General features: G+C 41.6%; 1 protein-coding gene across 1 annotated transcript; it reads left to right on the top strand.

Moving 5' to 3' along the window:
• Window positions 1-23,124, top strand: alx4b (ALX homeobox 4b). Its single transcript, XM_082540292.1, has 4 exons — window positions 1-763; window positions 10,670-10,983; window positions 19,158-19,286; window positions 19,590-23,124. The coding sequence occupies exons 1-4, from the start codon at window positions 421-423 to the stop codon at window positions 19,908-19,910; spliced, it is 1,107 nt and encodes a 368-aa protein (XP_082396418.1). The 5' UTR covers window positions 1-420; the 3' UTR covers window positions 19,911-23,124.

The raw sequence follows: 23,124 nt of genomic DNA, 5'->3' as shown, positions 1-23,124 counted from the left end.
AAAAAACTGTCCCCCTTCTGAGCTTGACCTCCCATTTCTACTGGCTGCATAATAGCGGAGGTTGAAGCTCGGTGTGGGCCCTACTTCAGACGTGCGTCGAGCCTGAAGGTCGGAGTGCTGCGTGTGCGTGTGTCTGATCCACTGTAGGCTACTGAGGCGGCATCAGCTTGAGGAAGGCATTTCTCTTTACCCCGACAAACCTTCAGGGGGCTTTTAGCATTTGTTCAGTCTGCAGTCTCTGGAAAACATCTGATTCATTTTTTAACCAGTCCCAGATGCGCCAGTGTGAGAGTGTGTGTGCATGAGCGCGGCAGTGTGAGCCTGTCAGTGCGAGAGAAATTTGGGAGAATATCTGCTGTCTGTAGAAGGGGAGGGAAACAAGAACCGTGTGGATTTTTTTAAAAATATATCTTTTTAGGTATGAACGCAGATACGTGCGTCTCATACTGCGATATGACATCGATGGATTCATATTATAGTACATCTACTGCGCAAAGTAGAGATCACCAAGCGAACCCTTTCAGGACTTTCCCAACCACTGAAACAAAATACAGTCCCACGTTCATTCCGGGTAAAGGGCAGGCTTACGGAGAGAAGTCCAGGAGTCCTTTCCAGCCGGACTGCCAGTCACTGGATGGCGCTGAGGAGGGCACCTTCAACAAATACCAGCTCTTCATGCAGCGACCGACCTGCAAAACTCCCCCGGAAGGCAGCAAGCTGCACCCGGACAGCACACACAACGGGACGCTCATCTCCTGCTATGGTGAGTGCGCACAAGACAAAGTGCGATTTCTGCAGGGAATATATGTGTTGGCCAGAAATTTAACGGAAATGCGAGGCAGGACCGGACATTTGCAAGCAATAAGTGCAATTTATAGTATTGTCTAACACACGGTGTGAAAATAAGCTGTCAAAGTAGAGCAGAGAGGAGGAGAAAGTGTGCGCATTAGTGTGCCATAAGTTCGTTTGTTGAACCCATCAGCCTGACTGGAGAAGCCGAGGTATGAAAAGAAAACACATTTTGAAAAACAGACCTATTTTCTTTGAGCATAACTGGTTCTGACTCAGGAATATAACCTTCACATTAAAGCCCTTAAATCCGGATAATTGCAGAAAAAGTAAATATTAGAAGTAGGCTGATTTTTTTTTTTTTACAAGTCTAGTGAGATTAAAGGATTTTAGGTACTTGTACATCTGCAAGGTGACTTATAATTAATGCATCAAACCTCTGGGTTTTATTTTGATTTAATGAGGCGCTTTGACCAAAGGCAGTTTGGTATTTTTGTGCCTTTAAATCGACTTTTTGTCCGTTTTTTGCGCACTGACGCTACAAAATAAAAGCACTAACGCAGAATTTTGTTTCCTGTGTCTGTCACTGCATCGCTGGACTGGCGAGCCCGCAGCACCGCTGTGACTATTCTCACTCAACTACAACTGCAGCATGTTATCGTCAACAATAAATTATCTTGATCGCTGACAAATAAACTCAACTCGTGGAATATTGCTGTTTTTATTATTATTTGGGGCACTTTGAGACCTGTCTGCGTTACGCGGAACCCTCAGCCTTACAGCCTATGAAACATAAGGCCTAATTTTTGGAGAATTTTTTGGATGTGCAGGAAATGGGCCTATAATTTTCTTTCCAGCAAGTCCTGCTTATTCTGTGAGAGTAAACACAAAAGGGCAAATTCTTCTTTTTTCAGGTGTCTTTGTTAATATTAATTAATCCATTTGATGGAGGTTTATAAGCCAAAAGCAATGCTTAGTTTATGTCCCTTAATTGTCCGTGTAGTCAACTTCGTACCAAATGCATTTAAATAGCGTTTATAATGAAAGCTTTACAGTTTTGCGACAATCGACAATTCTGGAGCCACGCTTAAGGTCGGCAAAAGAAAAGGTTCTGCTTTTATTAAAATCAAAACAGACAACTTTATTAAGCCGATGAATCCGATTCAAATTATTCCGAGTAACAAAATGTCAAAAGGGCAATAGGGTGAAAAAAGTAACAGACAGTAATCTTAAATATTTTTATGTCATATCTCTATAATATTCTACATCAAAAATCAGATTTTGGTGAACACTGAGGCAGACCGGTTGGCGTCAATTCCAGATGTTTACCACAGTGATATAGACGAAAACATCTGTTGGGATCACAGCTAAAACTAAGTGAATCGAGTCCTTTGCAGCAATCCATCCTAAATGCATCTAATGCAGTTCTCACTGAAGTTCAGAAAAGTTCCAAAATTTGAGATCTAAAAACTGCTCATTACACATAATGAATAAAAGTGCTTTGGTCTAATTCTGCTCTGCGTGATCTGCGAGGAGGAGACCGGCAGTATACATTTTTGTATAACCACCATCACACAGCCACAAAGTGCAAAGTGTTCTTTTTTGTTCTGAGAAAAAAAAAATGGTGTCACTCTTCACTTTAGTCTGAACTGTCACCTTTTCTGCCTCCAACATTTTCAGCACCCCTGCACTGAACTAAATCGACTTGGCAAGTGCATTGACAGAATCATTTAAACACCATCATTAAATGCAACATTGCCTCCCTTGAGGAGAGCTGTGCAATGTTAATATTGAAAATGTTGCAGCCAGATGAAGGCATCGTGGCTCTGGGGAGGATACTTTGGGGACTTGCCAAAGCCTCAGGCGTCAACAGGGTTGTGCTGTTATGTGTGGTCCTCAATGGGAGATATATTGCTCAATACTGATGCTTTATCTCCATCATGATGACAAAACTGTCTTGTCCCCAAAGGGAATTTTGAATGTGGTAACTTCAGCTACGGCTCTAAAGCTGTTTATGGCAAATCTCTATGTCATTCTGAAGATTTTACATGAAATTGTTTTCATACATCAAAACACCCAAAAGAGAGGCAACCAGCTAGGCCATCTCTTTTAGATATGTATTAAAACTGCCATTTTTTAAATATACATAAAGTGCAAAGAACTGGAATTTTATATTATCGTGGAATGTATTTAATAACTGCTCCATAATATCCACATTTCTTCTTTTAAATTTACACCTTTGATTTAGGAGATCCAAAACCCCTGAAACACCTTTACATTCACATGATTTCAGTGCAGCTCAGTACAATTCATCTGAGAAAATTGTAAAGTTATAGAAATCTAAGAAATATTTTAAAATCCAATTTAAATATTAATCAAAATATTTCAAGCTTTTTTTTATTTTTATTTTACTTTATTAAAAAATAACATCCAGGTTCAGGTGGTGTGGATATACTCTTAAATCTTGTTTATTAATAATACAACGTTGTCTCATAAACCACGTGTGTAGAAAAAGCAGAAAACAACCCTGACTCAGCAAGCATGAATCAACATGCAGCCGTGCACAGTAGTGGCTCCGATCGGTGGGACTGTTCATTCTAAGCCTACGTTAATCAGGTAGACTGTCCTGCAGTGAAGACAGGGATGGAGCCGACTACCTGCTCACATGGCGATGAATGAAATAAAAATCCCTGGAGCTGATCGAGAGCTGAGGAATGCAGGTCAGCGCCGCAGGAGAGGGCCGCATTAATGCAAGGCAGATGTGCATTACTGGATCCTATAGTTATTATTCATACTCCCCAAACATCAGATCTCCGAAGCTACAGAGAGTCCCCAAGATGACAAAGTGGGACTGGTTTACATAACCCTGTCTCAACAATACCTTGTACAAATAAGCAAGGAGTCAGAAACAGACATGGAGATTGGGTAATGATTTGAGAGACTCGAGAGAAATGAGAGGGTTTCCAGGAAAGCGGCACATGTGTGGGAACGACTGTTTACGTGCACAGCACTTTATTGAACTCACTGTTTAATTTTAATTAATTTCAGTTTTTTGCCTTTGATAGGGGCTGCTCGCTTCAGAGAGGAGATCATATTGTTTCATGAACATAAAGCAATCATTAGAGTATTCTCACTCAGTATTTATAAAATGAAAGTAAGGCTTAAAGGTGGCAATCAGAGAGACACTAGTATTGTGGTAATACTAGTACAACTCGGGCTAAAGGCTCATATCCTTTTCGCCTCTTCACAAAATAACCAAAGCAAATTATACACTCCGAAAGTACAACAATTGTCAATCTTTGTACTTTTAAACAACCCCTCCTCCTCCTCAGTGGGACATTGAGCATCCTGTGATATGTAAAGCATTTTCTCAGCATATGAAAACCAAAACACAAGCTCAAAAAGTCCTGGCAGCTCTTTAAAAGCGTCCTGTCAAAATACAGTATTCTAAGTACGCATTAAAAGGCTTGGGGAAGTGATGTCACAGGATACACATGTGCTGATGACTAACACATTGTGTTGATTTTAGCAAAAACGCGAGCGCCAGAGTGACACCTGTGATCATACCAGCATGCTTCTGCGAACCAGAATAAATTCGAATACGTAATGAGTGAATGCTTGGAAGCAGTGGCTCATATAAATGTGTGACTCGGGACGCAAAGGAGCAGCAACTGGCCCGCCATGAAAAGAAATATACATCCATATAGCTTTGGCAACCCGAGATCTTGTACTGTGGGGTGTTGTTTTTCTCAATGTCAAGTTCCTGCTTGTATCTGTTCCTGCATTCACTCTTTCTGCTGTGTTTTGCTGCTTTTATGCTTAAACATTCAGTCATCCCTCTTACAGGCGAAGGTAACACACATACCAAAAATAAAGCGACTGACTCGGGCCAGCTGGCACACACTGTGGGGCCTGTTGTGCTGAGTCTGGCTCTGTGGCTTCACCTTTACTACTTTCATCAGTTAAATCTGACTCTAATCTAACCTCTGCAGGGTTGTTGAACAATGCGAACATATGGCCGCGCAGGACTGTAGTGTGATCAAAAAGAGACATGGGAATGGCAAGAATTTGCTTGCCACTGTGATCTACTAGAAGAGAGGGATTTTGTAATGACCAACCTAATTGTAATGTTGCAGCATTGCCACATTACATTGCCAATAAATAACATTTGCCAAGAGTGGCAAATGTTATTTATCTTAATGCTTAATATGCAGTTTATATACAGTTCAAACACGTGAATGTTTTTCTCAAGATTCTCCACGTTTAAGAAAGACACTTGTGTTCTTCTTCCACTAGTTTCCCCTCAAACGACCTTAACCCCACAACTATTTTTTGCGCATTTTGATATGAGACAGTGAGCGACCCAGCCCAAGGTAATATGACAGCAGTGAGGTTTAACAGAAAGACTTTTTCTGTTTCCCAGGGAATCTGCATTCTTGCATGAGCCGCTGGCATCGATCTCTCCTCAGGAACATCTGGGAGCCTCCCTTCCACTGAGGAAACAACAGTCAACATCAGGTCTTAGAGCGCGGTGCAGAAAAAAAATAATCCGGGCCGAAGCATGTCTGCGAGCCGACATTAACTGTAAATTAATAGTCACCTGTTGACAACCAAACCTGAAGGAATATTTGACTTTATTTGGTGGAGTGCTGCTGTCAGCTCCGAATGCTTTGAGAGAACATTTCAGAGCACTTTGTTTAAAAGCATTCCCTTCCCTATTTAGTGTTTGGTCATTAACCCTTCCCCAGGTTACTAATTTATAGTGTTTCTTTTATTTGGCTTCACTTGACCCTCCCTGTCCCGTTCCATAAAAACCGAGAGGGTGCCCTGTTGCTTTACAACCAGTTAAATTACACTTTGATGTTTTCTCTCTGTTTTCAGCAGTGATTAAATTGCTGACCCTAGTAAACATCTGACCTCGGCTAAATGAAGAGGTCTGCAGCTTGTCACAGAGAAACTGGCACATTGCGCAGATGGTGCGTTCACATATACGTTGCTGAATGCTCAAACTAGAACAACTGTCAAAAACACATTCCTGTGAATGCCAAAAAAATTCGGAGCCAGCGCAGTGGAATCTTGGCTCCCAAAAGAAAGCAGTGTGTGATGGCTGTGTTCTCCGGAGCAGCGTGCAGAAGAGACAGCTCAGCATGCGGGAAAACTGAAAGATGCTTGTGGGAAAGGATTCTGTGTGGTTAGCGTGACAGAGAGAAAAGGGATGAGTTTGGCATACTAGACAGACAAAAGATGTTGATTATTGCAGATTCCAGTGTAAAATATGGTGGTAAAAGACTGGGTTAAGCTCAGAGACTTAAAGGGAGAGTTCAGCGTGGGAAAATCCCTGATTAAGTCTCTTCTTGGATCTGATGGATGAGACAGTTATTAACACTTATAGGGATGTATGCTGTAGCCAGTTAACTAACTGTAGACTAGTAACTAGTTAAGCCCAAAATACATCTATAAATAGATTTCAGGAAGAGCAAAATACAGCCAGGTGATCAAAACTGACTCGCAACAGTCTCAATTTCTCCTGCAAAATCGCCAAAGAACAACGAAAGAACAACAAACAAAGTTAAGGAATCTTGAGGCAAATGATTGCAAATAGTCAATACTGCTTTATGGGATTTCCAGTGCAATATACTGCAGTATAACAACATCAAATCCCAACCTAAATGAATGGAGAGAGACTCATAACCAAGTTTAAACAGTGTAAGGGGCATAAAAACACACCACTCAGATCTGATGAAATCTGTTTAGATGAGTGACTTTGCCTCAAAAAAATGTTCCCCTTTAACGTTATACTTCCACCACGCTTGAGCAAAGTTTTACCACATTATGGATGAATTTACAACCCAGTCCTGAGTGCTGACACAATCACTGTCACTCGGTTATCCCATCAGAGTGCTGAAAATGGGATATGAGACACAGCATGCCACCACACAACTGAAAGGGTCATGAAAGTTAAATGTGTGTGTGCATCAGTGCAATAAAACTGGATTGAAATATATGTTTCTGGGTTCAGCTGATATAAAGCACGTAGCTCAGGATGGCTCTTTGGATGCAAGGGCAGGACAAAGCCCCTCTTTGGTAGTATCTTTGGCAAATTCCCCTATATATTTCTATTCAGGATTCTTTGATTGTCATACCCTACAATGTTTCTGTTAAAGGGCATGTTTTTTGGATCTATGCACAAAGAACTGAAAATGACAAAGTTTTTACCAGACACAGTCCTGTGACAAATTAAGTTCACCCTTACTGCTTCCATGGGAATTAAGAGGGTAAGTAGGAGCCAGGCACTGCTAATCAAATGCATTTGAATAATTGATCATTAGCAAATGTGACCACCTCTCTAAAAGTAGAAGTTTTAGCACTTTGCTGGTTTGGAGCATTCAGATGTGTGTTAACACAATGTTATCATTAATTTACTGTCCCAGAAAATCCACTCCAAGGTCAGAGACAAGAGCGACATTTCAAACTCTACAGTCCTCACTGAGCATGTTAGATGTTAAAGTTCAAGGCAGTACAATTAGAAAAAGACAGAATAAGTATGGCTTGTTTGGAAAGTTACTCTTCTCTCTAAAAGAAAAATTTAAAAAATGGCAGTACGGCTTAGGTTTGCACAGTTGTATCTAAACAAACCACGAGAACTTAGTGACCTTTAAGCAGAGGAGGCCAAAGTGGAGATGTCTGGCTATAATGCACAGTGCCACGTTTGGTGAAAAGAAAATGCAGCAGATCCACACAAACACCTCATACCAATTGTCAAGCATGGTGGTGGGGGGTTGATGATTTGGGCTTGTTTGGCAGCTACAGGACCTGGGCACCTAGGATCACTGAGTCGACCAGTGAACTCCTTTGTATACAAAAGTATTCTAGAGTCAAATGTGAGACCATCTGTCCAAAAGCTATAAGTTGGGCAAAACTGGGGTATGCAAACAGACAATGATCCTAAGCACAGCAGCAGATCTAAAGCAAAATGAGTGAAAAAGAAAAGAATAAAGGTGTTACAATGGCCCAGTATAAGCCCGACCTCAACGTAATTGAAATGCTCCAGAAACCAAAGAGACCTTAAGTTCTTGCTACAAACCTCAAGGCCAGCAAACCTCAGTAAAATGAAGCAACCTTATAAAGAAGAGTGGGCCAAGATTCCTCCACAATGATGTGAGACATTTGGTAAAGTCATACAGAACACAATTATTTCAAGTTATTGCGGGTGAAGGTGGTTCTACAAGCTACTGAATCATGGGGTGTACTTAGTTTTCCTCTTTTACATGACTATATGTTATATATATGTTACTTCCTGGTGGAATTTTTTAGTGACAGGCAAGCAATTTACCTCATCTTTCCAGTCCTTATGCCTTTAGCAGGCTGCTCACGGTAGCCTCACATTTAGTTACGGTTATGGGATTGGCATTGATCAGTGGATCCAATGTCTGGATAAGAAAAGAAATATGTGTATTTAACAAAATGTTAAATCATTTTTTTAATTGCACTGACAAATTGGAGTACCTCCCACACTCCATCCTACCCTTTTCCCATCTCCTCATCTGTGTGCAGCTGCAGTCTCACAGGATATGTGCCCCTTGCTCAGGGGCATAACTGGATTTTCTCTCACAGATGCAAATGCCAGACAGGAACCTGGAGTTGACCTGTCTTACTTTACTAACACTAGAGCCATGCTCCTGCCCAGAGGCAGAATAAAATGACTGTACGTAGCTCGAGGATACGAGGCCAGCTCAGGGGTTGGTAATGTCAGAATATCTGCCTGCATGGAGACTGTAAAAAGATCTGACAGGTAGGCCACTGCTGTATGAGGACATGAACTCCAGTTGGGCAACGCTGTGTTGTTCCATTAGTGTTTCAGCCCATGTAGGTCTGAGCCAGAAAGCAGGGAAGGGCTGCAGCAGTTCTGAGGGGATGACTATTGACATCTCATTGTGGGACACACAAGCCCAAAGCGTACTAATCCATGAAAACAAACATGCTTGTTGCAGACAACCACCGCCTAACTTCATCACCCTAAAACTATTCAGTCATCTTGTTAACCACTAAAAAACAAGACTCTGTGACTCACTGTGTGTCAAAAGGTGTCAACTCTTTCAGTGAGGTAACTTTCTAAGAATGACACACAGCGATTACTGACGTTACTCAGAAGAAAAATGCAACGTAACAAAAGCAAATGCATGCATACAAGCCCATAACTTTCAATCATTTGGCACTTCCTAACTCTGAGAAAAATTCTGTTGGATTAAAGTAATGGTGGTGTTGCACAACACTCACAAGTCTGTTTATATGGAGGAGACCATTATGCGCTGGTTTCAGACCAATACAGTTAGGACAGGGCACTCTCCATGCCCATTTGCAGGAAAGGCAAACAGAGGCTGACCGAGCACACTGTTCTCACTGGCCTGCAACCAGAGCCCTTCTGCTTATTTATTCACACGGCTGTTTGTTTATTGAAGGAGAAGGGACAGCTTTCTTCATCTCTTAAAAGGAAACAAAAAGCCAGCATGTGCTGACAGGAACAGAGCAAGGTCTGTAACAAAATGGATGCACTGAAAATTGAAGGTGACAAACACAATGTTGTTTACATCTCAGGGGGAAGGCCGTGGGGTAAGCGTGGTTGCCCCCATACACAAGGCCCGCCATACACACGGCCCGAGACGCACAGGATTTTGTGTGGCTCGGATTTCAGGTGGCGTGATTGAGAGATGTGAGGGGAGAAGGGCTCGAGGGTTGTGTCGCAGGTCACACCAATGCGTCGTGACATATCTTTCAAACTTTCTTTCCTGCTGCACACAGACGAGGCCTTTGAACCTTAAAATAAAACATCACAGAGATGATGTGTGCTTAAAGTAAATGTCATTTGGCGGGGATGCTGTAATGTGACGATGAGCAGACACTCTTGGTGGCTTGAATGTGATCATTCAGCCACATTTTAAAGACACGTTGCTCTAATGAATGTTCTAACTGTAAACGTGGGACTATTACTGAGAACACATGGCGGTTTTTATTCATCTGTGAGATGGTCAGAAAGATAACTGTCTGTTTATTATTACACAAATGAACTGATTTCACAGTAAAGCCACACTTTAGTCAATTTTGAGAATGTTTTCTAAGTTGTTAACACCTTATAATACGAACAGCGACCAAGGGTGTAATTGATATTTAATCAAATGGAATTTCAGCACATTTCATTTAAACTTACAAGGCAATTATATTTACATACAAATACTTAAAGGTTGGTACTCTAGAAAGAAAGGGGGTAACAAGTTAGGTTTTTACAGGAAAAAAGAAATAATTATACTGTCAGTAAATTTAAGTCGTGTGTGAGTAATTTTAAGAACTACGTAAATATCGTTAAAACGTTGCACTTTTTGGGTTGCATTATGGAGTTACTTAATCTTGTCTTTTTATATCTTTATATTTCTACATTGTTATTTAAAAGTCCTAATGATGGTGAGCATCATGGTTCATAATTTTGTATTATTTAATTGTCCTTCTCTTGTAATTAAAAGGCAAGGTACCTACCTTTAAGTATATATATATAAATATAATGACACTGTAGTTTAAATAAAAATACACTGAGATTCCATTTAATTACAGGGGAATTACACCTTTAGTTGTGGGTATAGTTATAAAGTATTACCTTCATCTTTTAATGCTTCACCCAAATGCTTGTATTTTCACATTTTAAATTCCACATTAAAGTTTTGAGCAGTAACAGGAAGCCACAGAAGGAGTACTTGAGCGATTTAGTGCTTGAGAGCATTTTGAACTAAAAAAGAACGTATAAAATTTGTGTGGTGCCCCTTTAAAAGAACAAACTGTTAAAAATAAACGCTTTGACCTCTTCTTTACTTTTCTTATCTCCAAAATACAGGAAAGGACAGCAGCAGCCTGACAGAGTCTGAGTTGCCCCAGAGCGTCGACCCTCCTGGGATGGAAAGCAGCTACCTGAACCTAAAGGACACTGGAGTGAAGGGGCAGAGCGAGCGCCCGGGGTCGGACCTTTCTAGCCCACTGGAAAAAAGCGAGGCCGAGAGCAACAAAGGCAAGAAGAGGCGCAATCGCACTACGTTCACCAGCTACCAGCTGGAGGAGCTGGAGAAGGTTTTCCAGAAGACACACTACCCTGATGTATATGCCCGTGAGCAGCTGGCACTCAGGACAGACCTGACAGAGGCCCGTGTACAGGTGAGGATGAAGTCAAAACAGAGGGTTACGCTTGAAAAGCACCTTTCTGCATTGACATAAGCTAAGAAGTCCTTTATTTATAAGAGAAAATGAATCTCTGTCATCTAATCAAAATATCACCAGATTTTATTTATGTCATCGAAACAAATTACTGTAATACACAATTAATCTACTTTATGACATATCCCCGTGTTGTTGTTGTTCCTATATCAATCACAAAAATGTTGATCCAGGATCAAGATTGCAGCTGACCAAAACTATCACTAGCAACTTGCTAATATATTTATTATATTGTATACATTAATTAATAAAAACAGTTGTAATGCTTGTCCCAGAAGAGACTTTTATATGAACAAAATCATTTCTTTTCATTTTCCTCGACAGTCCAAAGCAACATCACAACAGTGTGATTGGTTAGTTGCACTTTTGGACAAACATAATTATGATGATGTAAGAACAACACCAGCATAGAGATGTCAGACAGACTGGGTCACATGCATACCCCCCCACTCAGAGTCATGGTTCAGGGAAAAACAAACAAACAAACATTAGGTGTTTTGATTCTATTGGCACTGTAATAAAACATATGGTTTAGGAATGAGCATGATCGTGTTAAAGACAATGTTGCATTGTGAGTGGGAAATTAACAACTGTCTGTCCACTGGAGAACTTTGAGACTTTAATACAAACATATGTCATTTCCGTGCACTTGCTGAAGCAGCTGATGGTGTCCTTCTGTCTTGTTAAGACAGTTTCCATGAGTACAGTTGTTTGCACGCTGATAATCATTGGGGGAACTGACAGGGAAGGCTGAGAGTTACAAAGACTGTTCCTAGCATTAGACAGCAAAGCCTATTGTTCTCCATCTGTCTTTGTGCCTGCCAGTTTTAGATCAGAGTGGGATGGAGGAGACTTAGGGAATACGCTGCTCTTAGCACTTACACGGTGTAGACTCTGGAAAGGGTCAGAGGCCAAGGGTTTCTCCCCACACCGCCATGTTTAAACTACTTCGCTGCACAGCTCTGGAGGCAACGAGGGAAAACACATGGAACACCATCAAAGCTATTTTGGCATGGATATAAAAAACACTTTGAGATGCCAGTTTCAATTTCCACACATAGTCCGAGACATAGTCAGGGACAGAGAACCGGGCCTGGTCCTTGTGGTGGTACAGTAAAATAAGTACATTCATGTTGCATTCACACAGACCCATCTATGCCCCAGATGAATATAATTAACGTCTTCATCTGACAGGCACACTGCAGACTCTGTTGAGTCACTGTGAGGTTTGACCCATACTTCTAAAATCAAACCCTAAATATGCACGCAATCAAGACTAAACCCCACAATTTCAACTGAAGGTACATTGAGACAAAGTCCAGGGATATCCAATTGTTGAATACCAAGGGGCACTCGATGCTCGGAAAGCTATCGAGAATCCTTTTCATCTGCAAAACAACAGCAATTGAAATCCAGAATACAGATGTTTTCTGCCAAATTGCTAGTGTCAAGGTCCTACGGTTTCATCCTCAGTTTTGATGTTGAATGTCTTCATAAAATCAGGCTGCAGCTTTCCAATAACACAATCTGTGACTTCTGGTGCCATTACTTTCTTTAGAAGCAATTAGCTCAGAGTCTCGTGACTTGAACTTCACCATACGGCCTACTTTTTATTGAGGAGGAGGCTGTACGTGATTGACTGCTGAGGCAGTCTATCAATTGCAGTGGTCCTAGATGACAGAGATGAGGTGAGACGGCTGGACTTCAAAGCTGCTTTTGGAGTTGTGGACTCTGCCCTCCCTTTCTCCCTCTTCCTTTCTCTCTGCCTGCTGGCTCTGGAGCATAAATAAAGCTCTTTAATGGCTCTGTAAGCTGCATTTCGCTGTCAGCGTCTTTAGCAATTACTGTATCACCGCCAAGCTATTTGAGCTCCAAGACCACTGAGCCACCTTCCTTGCAGATGTCTGCTAAAATAAAATAAACAGGAGTCGTGAGTGTGTGTAGTTGGTAAATAGCATCATTTTGGGTTTTATATATTATTAACCACTGGTGTTCATCATGACAAACAATTAAGACAATTTATGTTAATTGGAAAACTGCTTGCACAAAGACAGCAGTGACCAGTTTCTCAAGAACTGCATGAATTTATAAGTCAGGGACTATGAGAGATGGAGCAGCAAGGGACACATCTGACTCCACAATGTTCCCCGAATTATCTCTCTGCCAAACTATTTGGCAGGGGTCTTGTTCCTACTGCCGTTCAAAGGAAAAGCTACGTAGAGCAAACTCTCTGTGAAACATTACACACTCAGAAACCAAGACAAGGGAAATATATGTGCTCAGAAACTGTTTATGAAAAAGCTTCCAGTAAGTGCTTGAGAGGGTCCAGGTTAAAATACTGCATTTTTTGGAGAGCAACTTTGAAATGTGAGTATAACATGGTATGCAAATGTGTGTGATTCTGTGTGTATGTGTGTGCACGCCTGGTCCACTGCTCTTGTCTGCACGCCTCTCAAAGGTCAGAGGGGTTAGCTGTGGAAAGCCGAGGGCTTAGGCATCAGGAAATTAAACATGAAATGAAAACAAGCTCCAGTTTGAACATTCTCCCATCTCACTTTCCAATATCCCCACTTCCCCTCACTGACTTAAAACGGAGGGAGGAGAGAGACATGGAGAGAGGGGTCGGAGTTGGGGGCGGGGTGGCGAGGGACAGAAGAGCCTGAGCTTCAACACAGGAGTGGGAGTACAATAACGGCGCTGGCTGACTGACAGCAGAGCTTTGAAATATGCGATTTTTAAATATTTTTGATAACAATCTAAGACCAGAATCAAGAAGGTCATTCATCAGGCTCTGTTGCTATTCTGACAACATTTCCTCAAAGAGTTTTATAAATATTTAAATGAAATGTGACTATTTTCATAATACAGGTAACCAAAAATTAAGGCTAGTTTACAAAGACGGAGGGAAGGGCAGTACGACTCTGATGGTTGATCCAGTAGATGCTCTTGTCCTGCATGTATCTAAATATTATAAAAATCCAGGAAGTCTAGCTACATATCATGTGGTGCCAGCACAGTATGAAAACTGAATGAGGCATCTCTATTTGTCAAAATCACAATTAAAATTAAAAACTTAGGTTTGCTGAGAAAGAAACACGTATTTTTCGTGCAGGGCCCTGAAAAATTCTTGAAGAGTCTGAAATGGCTTTAGAATATAAGTAAGTTTACATTGTGATTAACTGTTTACAATGTACCTGGCTTGTACCAATCACTGTTGTATCAATAGACTGTTACATTTACTATAAAACTAAATGAGGGTACCGTGGACATCATAAAGACCTTGTGGTTTACCTGTGGCGAGTTAGTAAATGGACAAACTTATACGCCATCTTTCAAACTTTGCCAGAATTGCATATATCTGGAGGAAAATTGAGTCCTTGAGCTGGTAATACATTAATCACATTAGTAACATATCTTTGTAGAACTGAGGCTGTAATGAAACTTAATGTTGCTGTTTTCATGTTGGGGCTTATATTTGGAAACTTGTGATATTATGAGCTTGTGCAACCAAAGAGCCACCAAAGGAAAGGCATGACAAATCTTAAACAATAATAGATCCCAAATCCTCAGGAGGAGTATAAAATAGACCCACAAACCTACTTCCAAACATATGATATAATTCAAAGGGCTCCAACCCCTCACCTTGACATTGGGGTTCAGTCACAACCTCACATATCAGCTTACCACTCAGTAAGGGTGAGCTGTTCTCTAATCTCACCAGCTGACCCAAAGAATGTCGGAGTCAGACGAGACTTCTTTACGTCAGTTTCTTGCAAAAATACAGACATATGGATATGTTATTCACTTTGACTTTGCTAGGAGGTCAATGCATCTAAAAAAATGAGACGATGAGTTTGCAGGTTAGGGTGCTTATAGGTGGTCTTATCTCATATGTTTAAAGTCAAGTCCTTACTATAAGAAAATCAGCATTTTGCAAATATGCATTTGTACGACAGTGCTCAATTCTGCCACCAAACTTTATTGTTGACTGAGAGAAATGGCCAGAGACAAGAGTGGGGATTTGAAGGGGATGACTGAAGGGAAATTGCATGTCAGGGACTGTGAAAACCACAAGCTGATTGGGCTGGGAATCAGCCCAACAATCCAAGTCCTAACCCTTGTGTCAAACCGAGGCTGCCCTCTCTTTTCTCTTTGAAGAAGTTTCCCCCTTCTCTCCAGGGAGGATAAGATTCAAACAACCAACAAATAGATACAGATAAACATGTGGAGACTCCCAGTAACCCCCTCTGCTTTTTCTATTCTCTCGCAAGGAGATGTGAGAAAATTCTACAGAAAAAAAGTTTAACGAAAGATGCAGTTGCTGTGATAATCTGTATGGTTTAATCTGTATCTGTTGACTATTTTGAAACATACAGTACTGTATAAAAGTCTTGGACTACCCTTTATTTCCTTATATTTTGCTTCCAAGGCGCCAGACTTTCTCAGAAGTTTTTAAAATGGTCTAAGGTTTTGTTTGGACATTGGCTCTTTTTTCTCTCTCATTTTCAGTCCAATCTTTCTAACTGACCATTTTTAGATGAATGTTTTTTCTTGTTTGTTAACCCAGCTAACAGTGACTTATGCATCACTCAAATATAAAAAAAGCATCTAACTCAAGGGATATGGGGACTCAAGGGAACTCAAGGGAACCAGTGTTGTATGTAAAACGCATCTTAGTAAAGAATCACTTTTAAATTGTATCTTTAGGCACTTTTTTACTAGCCAACTGTTACAAAAGCGCATCATTTGTTCATATTTATTTTATTGAATCTACAAAAAATGCCAAAGATAACACACCATGGCAGAAGAAGTGGCAAGTCTATCAAAAGGTCAGGTCCTTAAAAAATAGGGGGGGAAATCCAGCAAATACCTGACACAGGACATGTGAGATCCGTCCATCTACTGTTTTACTGGAACCACATCAGAAATTGCCTGAGTGGAGGGGTGGCTGTCAAGAAGTCATTCTGAAGGTAGAGAAACAGGGAGAAAAGGCAGAGGTATGCCACATTACACAAGAACTGGACTGAAAATCAGTGACAACAGCTCTTCTGGAGTGATGAAGGTAGATTTTATATTTCTGGTTGTCGATATGTACGGAGAAAGTGAAGAGAGAGGTAGTGCAGCCTCCTGTACAATACAATGGAGGCTCTGTCATGGCTTGGAGCTGCATTTCAGCCCATGGTGTCAAGGACCCAGTGAGATTTTGATGCAATATCGTCTGGAAAGCATCTCATTGGCAGCAGCTTCAACATCACAATGATCACAAACATACTGACAATGCAGTAAAAGTATACCTGGATAGAAAAAAAATACACTGTAGAACACTACTGCTTATGTAATGGCTTCCCCAGAGCCCAGACCTCAAAATCTTCACAGAGAATAGAACAAAAGACCGCTAACACCCAAAAAAGACCTTTAAATGTCCTTCAAGAAGCCTGAAGAACTATTCCCACAGACCGCTTAAAGAAACTACATGCAAGTTTGCCTGAGAGAGTTCAGGTTGTGTTGAAGAATAAATGTGTTCATGCCTATGCCAAATAAAACAGTACTTTTGCAAAGTACTGTTTTATTTGCTAATCATCTTCTTTTCATTTTAGTTCCCAAAACAATAGGACACACAACTGGGCTACATAAAACAGAATAGTACTAAGTTTGCAACTGAATATTATTTTCATTGTTTGTTATTAGAACAAATGAATTCTTCATTTATTAAAACATTAATTATTTTACCAGGTAGTTGTATGTGTGTAATCAATATCTAGTATCTATTTTTCCTTATTTTTATCCACACTCATCAATATCGTGTAACCCTAGATAAGGAAGAAACCTTTGGAAGAGCAAAAGTGATGAGATTTGTCTTCCAGTATGTAGAACATCATGAATTTCTACAGTGTATTAGGCATCACATCAATTAACACTAAGATTTTAGGGGGGAAATGTTCTTGGGGAGTTCTTTTAGGCTTCAGCCTTCATAGCCATCTTCTACTTTGCAGTCATGGAGAAGTGGACTAAGCAGCCTGCACTTGGTCTGTCAGTAGGTTCCCGAAAGCTCAACCCTCTGAGAAGTAGCAAGTCTACAAATCTGAAGAGCAGTAGTCATTTCATGTGCTACAAACAATGCTCAGTAAAGCTAATGATGAATATACACACATACATATACTCTATGCTCATATATACAGTATATAAGATAAGATAAGATAAGATAAGATAAGATAAGATAAGATAAGATAAGATAAGATAAGATAAGATAAGATAAGATAACCTTTATTAGTCCCACACGTGGGAAATTTGTTTTGTCACAGCAGGAAGTGGACAGTGCAAAAGTTGTGAGGCAAAAATTAGAATACAATAAGAATAAATACAGTACACAACTGTACAGAATAGAATAAAATAAAATACTATATACAGTAGAATAAAATAAAATAAATATACAATAAGATAAAAATAGAATACAAATACAAATACTATATACAACTGAGTAAAAATACAACGATGACAGAAAGGATTATTGCACTTAGTATTATTGCATATGTATGGATGTGTGTGCTTGATCAGTTAGTCTTTATTATGGAGTCTGACAGCAGTGGGGAGGAAAGACCTGCGAAATCTCTCCGTCCCACACCGTGGGTGCCGCAGTCTCCCACTGAAGGAGCTGCTCAGTGCTGTCACAGTCTGCTGCATGGGGTGGGAGATGTTGTCCATCAGGGATGACAGCTTAGCCGCCGTTCTCCTGTCACTCACCACCTCCACTGGGTCCAGAGGGCATCCTAGAACAGAGCTGGCCCTTCGGATCACCCTGTTCAGTCTCTTCCTGTCCCCAGCAGAGATGCTGCCGCCCCAGCAGACCACACCATAAAAGATAGCAGAAGCCACAACAGAGTCATAGAATTTCTTCAGGAGTGGGCCCTCCACCCCAAACGACCTGAGTCTCCGCAGCAGGTACAGCCTGCTCTGCCCTTTCCTGTAGAGGGCGTCTGAGTTATGAGTCCAGTCCAGTCTATTGTTCAGATGAACACCAAGGTACCTGTAGCTGTCCACAGCCTCAATGTCCATACCTTGGATGTTCAGTGGTTGCAGTGAAGAATGCTTGTGCCTGCGGAAGTCTACCACCAGTTCCTTGGTTTTACTGGCGTTGATCTGGAGGTAGTTCAGCTGGCACCAGTCCACAAAGTCTTGGGTCAGACCTCTGTACTCCTTGTCGTCCCCATCAGTGATGAGGCCGACTATTGCAGAGTCATCAGAGAACTTCTGCAGGAAGCACTGGGTGGAATTGTGGGAGAAGTCTGCAGTGTAGATGGTGAAGAGGAACGGAGCCAGAACCGTTCCCTGTGGGGCCCCCGTACTGCAGACGACCCTGTCCGACACACAGCCCTGAGTCCTCACATACTGTGGTCGGTCGGTGAGGTAGTCCAGGATCCAGGTAGTGAGGTGATGGTCCACTCCAGAGTTCACCAGCTTGTCCTTTAGAACCGAGGGAAGAATGGTGTTGAAGGCACTGGAGAAATCAAAGAACATGATTCTCACAGTGCTTCCAGCGGTCTCCAGGTGAGCGAGGGAACGATGTAGGAGGTGATATATATATATATATGTCCTGGTCAAAAGTTCAACATTTGTTCCATGGATTATACAGAGGATTCCCCACTGGATCCCACTGTGCTGACATGTGGGAGAGAGCACACCTTTCTCAGAGTGATTTATGCACGGCTACAGGCCCAGATGTGGATCTGTCGACGCGGGCAGCCTGAAGGGAGGCAGACGTCTGTGTATCAAAGGGAGGAGCTGAAACATGCAGCACCAGGGGAGACTCACCATTTTCACATCAATAGCTCAGTGTGGACGGCACTTTAAAGACACGTCAAGTCTTAAAATCGGGTCTCGGACTTTCATGTGCGGGAGAATTTATTTGCTTCACTGTCCTCATTTTATGTGGTCTTTTACTTTGTCTTTCTTAGCAAGAAGATGGCCCAGTTTTCTGTGGGAAAAACTAAAGCACTCTGTGTACTTTTTAGGAGCTTTAATGGCCTCGTTTAAGAAGGATATTCACATTTCTGTTTGATAGTGTTTGGTCTCTATTTGGTTAGAGGTATTTTCCTGATAGTCTGTTTTCTTCGCAGGTGTGGTTCCAGAACCGCAGAGCCAAGTGGAGGAAGAGAGAGCGTTTTGGCCAGATGCAACAGGTCCGCACGCACTTCTCCACAGCTTACGAGCTGCCGTTGCTCACTCGACCTGAGAACTATGCACAGGTAAATGTTCAGTCCTCAGTGGTGTGCACATTACAGATACACCTGATGGCAGATATCAGAATTGCAGTTAGGAAGTGTGAAATTTGCTCTCTCTTAACGTTTCTTCGGTCTAAGTGTTAAATTTGAGGGCTTCTACTATTAACAGCAGCTGATGTGGCAAAAAAATCAAATCAAATCAAAAATAATTCTGTGCAGGTGACTATTCTGATTCTGATTCTGATTACTATGGCGGGACTAATATTTTTCATGTGTTCATTTGAAACAACAGTTATTATGAAAATATCGCCTCCTTTTCTTCTCCAGATCCAGAACCCTTCATGGATAGGGAGCAGCAGCGGGGCATCTCCGGTGCCCGGTTGTGTCGTGCCTTGTGACTCTATGCCCTCCTGCATGCCCCCTCACCCTCACGGTCCTGGAGGCGTCTCTGACTTCCTGGGTGTACCAAGTCCAGGAAGCAGCCACATGGGACAGACTCATATGGGCAGTCTGTTTGGGGGCGCTGGGATCGGTGGGGGAATCAATGGCTATGATCTCAATGTTGATCCAGATCGAAAGTCCTCCAGCATAGCTGCGCTGCGTATGAAGGCCAAGGAACACAGTGCAGCCATCTCCTGGGCTACATGATGTTCCAGCCCGATCCCAACCTGCCCCCATAAGGCCCCTGCCCCGGAGCAGCCGTCAGCAAGCACTATGGGGGGAGGAGGCGAGCACTAATGATAACACAGGTCAAATGAACAGGGAGAGACTGTGGAGATAACAGAGGCCACTGCAGCTGCCGATGCAACCAAGACAACTGTGTCTATGATAATCAGCAGATGCTGAAAGTGAGAGACAAGCAGAGGTGTGACTTAGATGAGAATATCACCTAGATGTTCATTCTTGATTCCTTGATCTCTCAGGTCTCATGCAACTATGGTGTTTACACCCCAATAAACCGTTTAACATGACGCTGTTTTCAGTAAAATTCAGCAAACCCAAACCTGGTTTTATTAATGTCCTCATAGCCTTATAGCCTATAATGCCAAGTACGGTATCGTCATTTAAAGAGCAGATCTTGATTCACATCATTTGCCTTCTTCATCCTATCTTTTATACCGACCATCCCACCACACACCATTCTGTTCCACTGCATAAACCAGTTCATTTCTGTACATTTCACTAGTATGTTGTTGGGAGTTTATTTCCCTGCAGAGAAGGGCAGAGTAAGTGAACAGAGTCTAACTGAGCGAGAGCAGACATGGCCTGCCAATTGAGTCTGGGTGGAGGGCAGGGCTTGGATTGGCAGCAATTTCAAATGAAGTTGTCATTTCCCTCCCAGGGTTCCCTCCACAGGTTCAACTAATAGGCTCAGGCTTCAGGTTACAGGAAATGGTGTCTCCATTGGCACAGGAATGCACAGCAGCAACCTTCAACACCAGCTTACCACGCCAGCTCTAATCAGCAACCAGCAGGAATAGACACAGTTAATTAGCATCAAAATGAGCCTTTCTGCCCTGTGAAAGCTGCAGTACATCACAGTCTACACGGTGAGGACATACGGCACACACACAGAAGTGATCGCTTCATCACTAGACGCGGGTTCAGCAGGGATGAAGGTTCGATTCATAGCTTGGTAACAGAATCTTATACATGCCAGAGACTGCAGGCCAAATCAGTGGGCCTAATCGTCCCGAAGAGCATTCAGTAATGTTTGGTCAATGTGATGACATTAGAGCTGGACTACAGGAATGTGGTGAGCATGTCCAGTGATTGTAGGGGTATCTGTGTGTGTGTTACCCCGCCGGAATAAGCTTGTCACCAGAGCTGGGCTCCAGGCCGAGGCTAGAGACAGGCTTCATTAGCTTTTTGGCTGATCTCTCTATGACGCATGCTGGGCTACATATCGGTTTTCTTTCCTCCTGCGTGGATGATGGCAAGAAACCCAGTGTGACGTCTTAAAATGTCTCGCTGCCCAAAACCCAAAGATATTCAGTTTATGGTAACATAAGATAAAGTTAAACATCAATTCAACAGTTTGTTTGGTGCTTTTGCTTGACAAATGACTTCATTGATCAAGTGTATATGATTATAGTGGTTGAGTTACTGTGACCCACTGCTGCAGTCACATCTGAGATTTCAGCAATATAAAAAACCCTATTTTAATGGTGATACTTGTCTATTCAACCACTAAATGTTGCGTCAGCATCTCAAACCAAAACAAAAGGGCCCGCTGGCCACTGCTCACCTCCCTCATTTCATATTTCAGTTACAGTTAGGAAGGTATTTTACATGACAGCCAAAAACACCAAAATCCAGTCATGATAATTGGCTGACGTCTGCATTGTGAAACTTATTGCATGGTAGCCATGTGCTTTAAGTCAGCTGATCATGAGCCCACCGTGGTGATGAAAGTTTGTGTTGCCGTTCTCCTTTTCCGTTCTGCTGCGGCTGAGGTGGTAGAATAATTTGACAATGAAGTGGAGGGTTAGCAGTTTGATTCTCCTCTCTGGGCAAGACAGCAAACCCAGTTTAATCTCAGTGACAGGCCCACACCTTGCATGGCTCTGTCCTCTTAGTGGTTGCTTACTGGTCTTAATCTTCAAGGTTTAGTTTCCTGGACTTGGAATAATTCTAGTCCTGGACTAAAACGTTTTTCAGCGGGGATCCTTATCAACGTTTTCTTTTAGTCTTGAGCTAGGCTTAATACAAGCCTAGGACTGATACAAGCAAACGTGCTACATAAGAACTGTCCATTTACTACTCCTCTGCTCTCTGTCTCACTGTGTGTACAGTGCGATGGAAACAAGCACAAGCAAAAGAGAGCAAAACAACAGGATTCAGATAATCTGAAATGATGTGACTGCACAGAAAAAGATGGATAAAATACTTATTTGCTTCTTGGGAAAAATGCTGATTGCTCAGCCTCTACATTGTCTTTTCATTTTTAGTGTCATTCTGGTCTCTTTATGAAGACGTCCCAAAGAGAGGGACTCACATGCACTAGCATGTACAACCATGTTTTCCGTTCAGAACATCAAAAATGTTAACGTTTACCTTTGTGTGTGCAAGGAAAGACCATTTAAGGAGGACCAGATGATGATGTCTGTATTCTCTTTATATATTCCCTGCAGAGGGTACTCAAACCTCAGCAAAGTAAAAGACAAGGACCTCTAAGATTAGAAATGTGTGGCTCAATCCTTACTTTGTCAAGTTGACCTTGCGTTGCCGGTACTCCCTCAGTGCTCCACTCCTCTGCAGCTCCGTCCGTGTTGATACTACTGAAATAAAGCAATTGAAATCCATGGTTGTAATGTCATATTGTGTGAATATGAACAATATAAATAATATTGTTCATTTGCTTGTACATTTGTTTTGCTTATTTGTCAAATAATGGACCACAAGAGATAAGCCAATGAAGTATTACCTTAATATTGCCGAGAAATGTAAAATTATGTTCTTTGTTATTTTGAAAAGTAGCCATGGAAGAAAGGCTGAAAACTTGTTCACATTTTGTTTATGGCTTTAAGCGTTTTTTTGTATATTAATCAAATATTTCCATGTATGATTGTGCCAGTGCAATAAGTTATTGCACTTAGATTGTCCGAGTTTTTTTTTAATCATTATTTTTGCCTATTCCACTGGGACGCTTCCTTTAATAAAGCCAGAGACTACGTGGTTTTGGTTTTGTCCCAGGAGAAACTAAGAAAAACTAAAAAAAGAGAAAAAAAACGAAGCCCGTCCATATTTAGCGCTGCTCATGTGCTGTATTTTTGTACAGAAGTAACTCGCTGTGTTTGTTAATGATGGTTTCTAAATGATTTTGAAATAAATTGATCTCCAGTGGTAGAATGAGTGCAAA

Source organism: Aulonocara stuartgranti (assembly GCF_965226115.1).
Source record: "Aulonocara stuartgranti genome assembly, chromosome: 7".
Taxonomy (NCBI): Eukaryota; Metazoa; Chordata; class Actinopteri; order Cichliformes; family Cichlidae; genus Aulonocara; species Aulonocara stuartgranti.
This window is presented reverse-complemented; position numbering and strand designations above follow the sequence as displayed.

Bases quoted from the DNA above. Each gene is read 5' to 3' on its own strand.
- alx4b (XM_082540292.1), top strand. From the start codon at position 421: ATGAACGCAGATACGTGCGTCTCATACTGCGATATGACATCGATGGAT. The intron at 764-10,669 runs GTGAGTGCGCAC...TCCAAAATACAG, and splicing joins GACGCTCATCTCCTGCTATG to GAAAGGACAGCAGCAGCCTG. The intron at 10,984-19,157 runs GTGAGGATGAAG...TTTTCTTCGCAG, and splicing joins TGACAGAGGCCCGTGTACAG to GTGTGGTTCCAGAACCGCAG.